General features: G+C 32.2%; 1 protein-coding gene across 1 annotated transcript in view; it reads left to right on the top strand.

Annotated features, from left to right (window-relative positions):
• Positions 1 to 9,594, top strand: part of LOC115244327 (probable cationic amino acid transporter) — a 58,104-nt gene extending 48,510 nt beyond the window's left edge. The window contains exons 4-12 of the mRNA XM_029821888.1: positions 2,138 to 2,309; positions 4,452 to 4,635; positions 5,139 to 5,263; positions 6,246 to 6,499; positions 7,468 to 7,710; positions 7,931 to 8,075; positions 8,328 to 8,421; positions 8,547 to 8,674; positions 8,887 to 9,594. Of these exons, the coding sequence (XP_029677748.1) occupies positions 2,138 to 2,309; positions 4,452 to 4,635; positions 5,139 to 5,263; positions 6,246 to 6,499; positions 7,468 to 7,710; positions 7,931 to 8,075; positions 8,328 to 8,421; positions 8,547 to 8,674; positions 8,887 to 9,311 (1,770 nt within the window). The 3' untranslated portion in view covers positions 9,312 to 9,594. The remainder of the gene's footprint in view (positions 1 to 2,137; positions 2,310 to 4,451; positions 4,636 to 5,138; positions 5,264 to 6,245; positions 6,500 to 7,467; positions 7,711 to 7,930; positions 8,076 to 8,327; positions 8,422 to 8,546; positions 8,675 to 8,886) is intronic.
• The last annotated feature ends 456 nt before the right edge of the window (positions 9,595 to 10,050 follow it).

Genomic DNA, 10,050 nt, shown 5'->3' with positions numbered 1-10,050 from the left:
AAGAAATATTCATTTGAAGATAAAATATTATTTATTAAAATAAAGAAAACCTGTATTTTTTTAAACAAGCAGCCAAAAATTAAAAAATGTTTTTTTAAAGGAAGTAATTTAATATGATAAAGATAAAAAAACAAATTCTTTTTTATTTGTTAAAAGCATACTTTGCTTCGGTTTTATATATTTTACTAATTTAAATATGTGTAAATATATGTTTGCTGCTTGATTGAAATAACTGATTCCTTCGCAATTACTTAAATAAATAATTTAAAAAAAAAAAAAATTTTTGGATTTAGTACATTTTTTTCAGTGTATAATTTTTAAAAACTCGCAGATTATGCTTCAATAAAGTGAAACTGCAAAGGTGGCAGTTTTTTTTATCACTATATTATGCAGAGAACATATTTAATATATTAAATATATTTATAAGTAGAAATGTTAAAATGCGTGTTTATAATTACGATAAGTGTTGTAATTAAATGCGTGGATGAAATGAACTTTATTTTCCGTCACAGTTTAATATTTAGGGATAGTCAGACGGAAACTCTGTATAATATAAGGATAGAGGGATAACGTATGCAAGAGCCAACAGGGTCAGCTGTCTTGCTGAAAGATTCACGATCTATCTTAGAAGCCTTTTCTCCCCCGTGTCCTCTTTCAAGGCATCCTACGCTCTTACCGCTCGTTTATTACCTTATAAAAATCCGGCCATCTTAGGCTCATCTCTCTTTTTGCCTTATATATAAAGATAGAAAAAATACTTTTTACTCAAATAATTAAGTTAAAACGCAAAGGTTTCTCGTTAAAGGTATAACAGCCGGGGCAATTTTCAAGAGTTTGAGAACGAAAGTTTACGGAACGTCGTTACGTTACGTCCCTTTGTTTATCTAGAATTTATATAGAAACTTACGCACAATAATAATAATGCTAATAATAAAATTTTTTCGAGAGCAAATACTTGGCATTGTTTGCGATATCGTTTTCATAGCTTGCGCTTTTGCACATCGCATCGCCAATAATTTCTTCACTTGGCTAATAGAATTCCGGACTGAGAAACACAGAGGTATCTCGGTATCACTGAAGTATTTGAATGCTAATACATCTGGCGTCGACTCGCGCCAAGATCTTTGGTCGCGATTTAACTGTGTTTTTGTGCAGCACGTGGGCGAAATGCAGGAACGTAGGAGAACGAAATGCGCTGATTACACAACGCCCACCCTTCGCAAAAATTCACAGCGATCCCTGAAACCTCCCTGTTATTTTTCCACGCTCGATCCTCTCTGTGGGCGAAGATTTAAATTTCAGCCTTTTCAGCCAGTAATCTTGGGATCTTCCTCTCCCTTCCTCGCTTCCCCTTTCCTTGCTTTCTCTCTTTTCTCTTACTTGGTTTTGAATAATTTAATCGACCTGCTCTTAGCGTTGTAGTGACATTAGCAATATATATATAATTTAGGAATTCTTTTTATCCATTTTCTTCAGAAGAGTGCATCAAGTCATATATGGATGAATAAATTCTTTTGGACGATCGTTTTTTGTGTACCTATTATTTAAGCAAAATATTTTCCCCTTTTTACTTTCTCTCTCTCTCTCTCTCTCGATAACGGAGTTCATTAAAAATTCATAAGCGTGTCGAGCAGACTTCAAATATATAAACGCTTTAATATTGTATTGAGAAAGAGGTTATTTGCAGTAAATCTGAGCAAAGAGAAAGCAGAGAACGCCGATGATAACCGCGAAACAATTCATGTCGAGAAATTAACTTTTATCGATTTCCAGTTAATTATTTTATATGCACACAGCCATAACTGATAAAATAAGCGCTGTTTTTGAAATCGGACAAATCGACGCAAATATTAAATTTTCAATACTAACAATAGTAAATTTTACACAATTTATAATAACAGGGCTTTATATGTATATAAAGGACTAGTTTTATTTGATCACGATTTTTGTTCAGATTTTTTTATTTATTTTACTTTTAGATTTTTTTACTTTATTTATTTATTTATTTATTTATTTTTGCCTCTATTATATTTTGGAGTCTGATCATTATATTGTCTTCATTGTAATAGCTTTTTGATCAGTTTATCTCGTAATATATTTTAACTTGATGAAAAATTGTATTTCTTTTCTCTTTCAGGTTTTCACCGGCGCGGCGACGTGTTTTTACGCCTTCATAGGCTTCGACATAATAGCCACTACTGGTGAGGAAGCGACGAATCCGAAGAAGAGTATCCCGCTCGCCATAGTCTCATCATTGATCATAATTCTCGTTGCTTACGTTACGAGCAGCATGGTGTTGACACTGATTGGTGAGTGGGCCGTTAAACAATACATAACGCCGTTGTCGCTTCGGTTGAAATGCATGTTTAGACGATTCGTTCTTGCAAGTGCGATAATGAGCCTTCTATTGTCGAGTGAAACGTACGCAGGGGGTGTACATGTACACTCCCTGAAAAAACATGGAAAACCTGGAATTTTCAGGTATTTCTTCTGTACCTTGAAAAATCAGGGAATTCTTATGGAATTTTATTGTAGAGTTATTATAAAAAAAAATTCTTTGATAATTTTACTCTTATATTGTAAGCAATCGGCAGAGGGTGTCTACTCCCTGGAAAAACATGGAAAACCTGGGATTCTCAGGGATTTCTTTTGCATCTGGAAAAATCAGAGAATTCTTATGAAATTTTATTGGGGATTTTTTTAAAAATTCACACTTTTTGATCATTCTGCTCTTATATTGTAAGCAATTGCTGATAAGCCAAGTTGTGTGAAAATTATATATTTAAAATATATTATAAATTTATATACCTATCTCTGTTTATATATTCAATGCTTAATAAAATATTGAATATGCAATATAGGGGAAAATAGAGTAAAACAGGGTAGGCGGGTCAAACCGGGTACCTCTGTTTCTTCGTGATAAACGCTACTATCTTTGGCTAACTCGTGTCAGTTGTAGATTGATGCCATCATTATTTTGAGATGAATCGTGCCCACGTGCACACAATATTTCATTTTTGAGAAAAGTTCAAAATTTTCGGGCCAAAAAAGATCGATATCGAGGCAACAATCGAATCGTTATGGACTTTTTCTACACCGAGCATCTGCTTCGGTAAATGCAGCTTTGCATTCTGTAGATATTAGAGAGTATATTGCATTAGCTTTTATCGTCATTTTGTACGCCGGATTATACAGCCGCTGTGTTTGTTATTTTCTTTATTTGGGGCAAAACCGGTACTTACACAACACATGTAATGAAAAGAGAAAAAACTGTTATCCTGACTTTGTTTCCCTATAAAAAGCAATTAGAAACAAAAACAATCACTCAGAAAAAAATACCACTAAAAAAAAATCTTTTTAAGATCTAAAAAATTAAATAAGAAAGTTTTGCAGCAATGTAGAACAAGAGGATATCTTTATTTGTGATTTTTGTCAATAAAATACATCTTTGTATTGTATTTTGATTAAAATAAATCTAGATTTTGTAATTGCACGGTTAGGTGTTTTACATGTTTTCGAATGAGTACCCGGTTTTACCGGTAGGGCAAAATCTGATATTTTGACTTCTCCAAAAAATCTTGTTACTCTTGGTAACCAAATATTTTTTTTCAGCAACTAGTCTCATTTTCTCATAGTTTAAGTTTAGCTCCACTAAAAACTACTAATGGCCAAAATTGTTTTTATTCTCTGATTTTTTGTAGAAAGACAAATCCAAAAAAGTACCTGGTTTTACCTTACTTTCTCCTATATTCTTTATTGTAATTCTTAGTTATAAAAATGTTATGCAAATAAAAAAATGTTTATTTTACGAAAGCTATTCAGTTTTTTTGTTCATTGCAAATTTAGCACTTGAAACTTAAGTGACTGTGTTTTTCCTTCGTATGAGTGAAAAGCACATTAGAAAACGCATACAATAAAATAACTGTTTTAAAAATTTACAGCAAAAAAATCGTTAAAATATTTTCTTTATCTGGAATTTTGATCAATAATACTTGGAAAACCAAGAAATTTTCAAGGAACTTTTTTACAAGATTTGAGTAGACACCCTACATATATATGTTTTCGCATTATGTATGACTTCAAATAATTATTTTATATTGATGCTTTAAAATTACTTTAATCACTTTCAATATTTCGTATCTAATTCTCGATATTCATGAATCCTATCACGGTTTCATCTCGTATTTGGATTTTACAATCGTAGAAGCATTCAATAAAATGTACAATAGAAGATTAAAATTAATATGGAATTATTATTAAACGAGTTTTATTAAAGTATTGATTATCAAGTACTACTATTACTATATTTCGCATATAAAATGGTTATTATTAACGCTATTATTGCAAAATAAAATTTTTAGTATTGAATTGACATGATAGTGTTTTATGAAATGGAAAATAAGTCGTCAATGTACACATTTCCCGACATTCTCGATCTCTTCGTATTTTAGTTCCCTACGACCAGGTCGATCAGGATTCAGCGTTGGTGGAGATGTTCGGTCAAGTTGGGGCCTACAAGTGCAAGTACATTGTCGCAGTCGGTGCACTGGCGGGCCTGACGGTCTCCATGTTTGGCAGCATGTTTCCAATGCCTAGGATAGTCTACGCAATGGCTCAGGATGGCCTTATATTTCGGTAATGATTTAAACGTCAATACTGTCGCGTGTATTGAAGAAATAACGTGTGAGCCATATCGTGAATACAATGAACGCAGTATAAATTTGAATTATTGAAATATTAAGCGGGATAACAAACTTTGTCTAATGTAAATAAAATCGCAATCATTTAAACTGATCTAACATATTGTCAATATAATTAATATTTATTTATTTATTTAGTATAATATATGGAAAAGTCCATTATATAAAAGACAATAGAAAAGAAAGGCTGGTATATTAAAATAGCACAAAAATACAAAAGGATAATACAAATAAAAATAATTAAAAAAATAATTTTAATTAAATTAAATTAAATATACAAATAAAAATTAGCTTTGCGATAAAGAACGACGGACGGATCATCCCAAAGTAACGATGGACGAGAATAGGTCACATAATTTAAATAAATGATTAATTAATAGCCTTATATAAACTGTTGAAAAATAATTTTAATGAGCACATTTTACTTTATTTACGCAGGAGCCTCAGCCATGTTTGGCCCACGACGGGCACTCCCGCAATAGCGACTCTAACTTCCGGCGTATGCGCCGCTTTTGCTGCACTGCTAATTCAGTTGGAGGTGTTGGTGGAAATGATGTCGATTGGTAAGGGATATTAATATCGTGAAATATTCTTTAAAATACGAATTATTTCTTGTAGGATTTCGTGAGACTCTGATTGATTATTGACTTATTTTACAAAAGTAATTACTATCGATTAGTAAGGATAAATCTGTTATTGTCTGCTCGAAGATTAACAAATATAATAAATACATATATATTATAAAATATAAAATATAATATATATTTTAGAAGATTTTTACTTTTAATGATATTTTATAAGACATAATTTTACATACATAATAAATGTACATATATATTATTAATAATATACATATATGTACATTTATACACACTATCACTATCTCAAGTGCAGTAAAGTTCTAATGTTAGATTTTCTTTTTAAATATTACACTGTTGGAAAATTTGTGTTTTCTCGTTAAAAAATATGCCGGTTAAAATTTTTGTGTTAAATATTTAACACATTTATGTGTTAATTTAACATATTGCTGTTGTATTAATTGAACTGAAATGTTAAATTATTTAAAAAATTATGAAAATAACACAATGTGCACATATTTTTAATTTTACACAATAGATATGTTCCGTATTATTAGTGAGAGGATTTATCCGTTAGAATTTACAGAAAAGAATGTTAATTTTATTGTACAATAGGAATGAGAGTGACTACAGACCGTCAATAATTTCTTTTCTAACAATAAGTTAATTCTATCATGAAAAATATGTTGATTTTATACAAAATTTATTTCAAATTACTATGAAGCTTGCATTCATTTTGTATTAAAATATTAACAGTAAATAGTATTAGTGTCACTATTTAATATATCCATATTGTGTTAAATTAACACAAGAATTTGTGTTGGTCGTTTGGGGCATGCGATATATGTTAAATTTTCCAACAGTGTGCCTATCAAATTTATAGCTCATGTTTCTTGTATTCCATTGCTAAGAGAAAAGGCACGTTATCTAAACGTTCAAAGATCTTCGTTCGCGATTTATATTTTAGGTACGCTACTGGCGTACACCCTAGTGTCTACCTGCGTGCTGATACTGCGGTATCAGCCGCACTCGACAAATCTGGTCGAGCTGCTGCCTCAGAGTCTGAGGACCCCGTGTCGTTCGCCCACGAAGGAGACGCAGGGGAACGGTCAAGTATCTTATGGCAAGGAGCTCAGGCCCGATCAGCTTACGACCGCGTTGAATTCGGTTCAGGCATCCCAGTCGGAGCTCACAACTACCAACAACGGACAACGCATTACGGTAAGACGTGCTCGGTGTTTGTACAACGAACATCTTTCCTGCGATGGAAGAAATTCCAGCTCGACGAGAAAATGAAGTTTCTTTAGTTTTACATTATTCTCCCTTGGTTTTAAATTTTTATGTATCTATACAAATTTGTTCTTTAGCGTTTTAAAAAATGTACACTGGTTTATTATTTCATTTCTGTGCTTGATTATTTTTGAATCGAGTTAGAATACTTCCGGCAAGTAATAGCTTCTAAGAGATCTTCTCCCCATTTTTTTCAACTATTTTTTAAAATATTCTTTCTTCTTTCCTTGCAAACTTTTTTTATATATTTATACAAAAATGTACCAAACCCCAAAAAAATTTTTTTTTATTTAAAAAATTATTTATTTGAATACTTGCAAAGGAATTGGTTATTTCAATCAAGCAGCAAATATATTTGGATTAATAAAATATAAAATAAAAGCAAAGTATGCTTTTATTGGCAAAAAAAGAATTTGTTTTTTTATCTTCATTATATTAAATTACTTTCTTTAAAAAAAAAAAACATTTTTTAATGTTTGGCGATTTGTTTAAAAAACACACATCTTCTTTATTTTAGTAAATAATTTTTTAATTTTTAGATATAAATATCTTTTTATATTAAAATTTAAAATAAGGTATTTTAAAAATTATAATTTTTATTACATGCAACTAATAATTTATTTAATATAACAAAACATTTTTGGAAACAAAGTATATATTTATTTAAGTAAAAAAATCAAAGTTAACAAAATATATTTATTTGATTAAAAAAATTTTATTTTTAATGTAGACAAGAACGACGCGACTTGCCTTATTTATCGTTAAAATTTTCAAGACGATGACACCCTGTTCTTCTATTTCTCTTCAATATTGCAATGTCGACGAAGGAAATTGCATCGAATATACAGTATGACATAAGAATGGGGTTCGGGTGATACGAATTTGCATTATTATTACAGGTGCGGCGAGTAAGAAGATGCAATAGCTCGTCGCCGGATTCGGATGACACGTACGGCGGCGAGGAGGACGATGTAGGACTAGGTAAGGACGACCAGTATCTCGTCAGCGACAGAACGGAGAATAAATTCTACGGCAGCGTGCACGCGGCCGCGGCAGCCTCGAGTTGCGGTAGCACTCATCAATATCCCGGAAACACGCCGATCATAGGACCACCGTTGAATTATCTACAGCGTCGACTTCAGGTAGGATCGAAATCCAATCGCCAGACTAGAATAAGGATCTTCGGTGATAAAAAACCCGGAGAGAATATTCTAGTCCTTTCTTCTTAAACGTAATCAGAATTTCTGATACGCACTTGAAGAAAGTTTCGACTCAGAACTCGCCAAAATAAATATAATTACGATTGTAATGTATTATAATATATTATAATATATTTAATACTGTTTTGATAACGCTTCGTAGGCGGCGCAATATCTTTGTCCTGCTATATTTCCATGGGTGGACAGAGGTCCTGCGACAGAAGCGTCAGGACGTTATGTCATGAAGCTTGTTGGGATCTTATACTTATTGATCCTTATCTTTGACTTGATTATCGTCTGTGGGATGGGTGAGGAATTTACACACACATAAGAAAGAGAGAAGCAAAATATATATACATATATATATTTTATATTTTATTTTCCATTATTATTAGAAGAATACAGATAATATAATTTTTAAAATAATATACTAAATGAAAGATTTCAAAAGATTTTTAAACACTTGATCAATTTCACGATTTAGACTGTAAATCTAACAATAAATCTGTAAATCTATTATTGTTTAATATTGCACGTTTCTTTCTCTTTTTTTCTTTCAGGTAATATGGGGACGTTCTCAACGATACTACTATTCGTCTTTCTCTTTGCCATAATCGGTATACTTCTCGCCATTAGTAGAAAGCCGCAAAATAGGTAGGATTATTAATCCGTAATCTCATTTAATTCGCAAATCACAAAGTCTAGCCGAGCGTGAAATAACTGAGCGTGAAATTTCACAAACTCCATACATAATTCACGGTATTTCCTTTTTGTTTTAGGAACAGCGTAATGTTTATGACTCCGGGCTTACCCTTCGTTCCCGCGATCGCCGTTACCGTCAACATTTATCTCATTTTCAAGCTCAGCATCCTCACCTTAGTCAGATTTACGGTCTGGATGATTCTAGGTACGAAAAAAAAAAAAAAATTGTATCGCTCTTCTAAAATATAAAACTTCATACGAATTATTTAGATGGAGAGTTATTTATAAAGAAAGACACGAGTCAATCCACACGGACTTTTTGTCGATTTTGTCTTAAACTTTCGAATGTTTTAAACAGACGATCATATTTACTGCCGCCAATCAATCACAACAAAGCGTGCTTGTGTCTGCCATCAGGTTTTATCATGTACTTCTATTACGGCATCAAGCACAGCAGTTTGGAGGAGGCGAATGCGTCGGAAAACGTCGACGACATCGTCGTCGGTGGCACGGCCGGCAATATCGAGCTGACCGTCACCGATCACCATCAGCAATATACGACGCCGGATCGTAGCATTTACGAGGGCCAACAGTTGGACGCGTTTGGCCAGCCAGTATTCGGCAGCACGAACTTTGGCGGCACGCCAAATCAGCAGCAGCAACAACAGCAGCAGCAACATATCGGCGGAGGCTATCAACAGAGGCAAACGGCGAGCGGCCACCGCATCGACCAAACTGCGTCGACGACGACGACCTTGTTCACACACGAACAGAAAGAAAGAGAGAGAGAGAGAGAGAGAGAGAGAGAGAGAGAGAGAAAGATATTATTATACAACGCCTGACAAACACGTTTGTGCGCGTGATTGGCATCGGATGACATTAGACCCTCCGGAGATTGCGATGATTTTGGATTCGAACTTTGACGGCGAGATCTTCTTTTGGAACGCGACGAGCTTTCAGCAAATGATCATAGAGTTGCGCTTGAAATATGGATAAAAAAATCGTCTAGAATACGTGTTCTAAAGATATTTAGAAACATGACACAATGGTTATTATTGATTAATTAATATTTAATAGATTATTCGAGATTAAAAACTTGGTGTTAATTTAGCAATGAAAAAAAAAGTAAAATTTTTTTGGAATTTCTGTAGTTTCTTCAGACTGAGAGATGTCTTGAAATATAACGACGAATTTTTGTACATTGAAAAAAAAATGTACTACATCAAAAAATTTGTTTTTGATTGAAAATGTTATTTATTTAAATACTTGCAAAAAGAGAGGAATTGGTTATTTCAATCAAGCAGCAAATATATTGGAATTAGTAAAATATAAAATAAAAACAAAGTATGCTTTTATTTGCAAATAAAAAAAAGAATTTGTTTTTTTATCTTTATTCTACTAAATTTTTAAAAAACTTTTGAAATATTATTTCTTAATTTTTGGCTGCTTCTTTCAAAAATACCGGTTTTCTTTATTTTAATAAATAATTGTTTATTTTCGAATATAAATATTTTTTATACTAAAATTTTAAATAATATATTTTAAAAATTATAATTTCTATTATATGCAACTAATAATTTA

This window comes from Formica exsecta, unplaced genomic scaffold (assembly GCF_003651465.1).
Source record: "Formica exsecta isolate Colony F162 unplaced genomic scaffold, ASM365146v1 scaffold81, whole genome shotgun sequence".
In the NCBI taxonomy this organism is placed as follows: domain Eukaryota; kingdom Metazoa; phylum Arthropoda; class Insecta; order Hymenoptera; family Formicidae; genus Formica; species Formica exsecta.
Note: the sequence above shows the minus strand (reverse complement) of the source record. Positions and strands in the feature narration are given on the sequence as shown.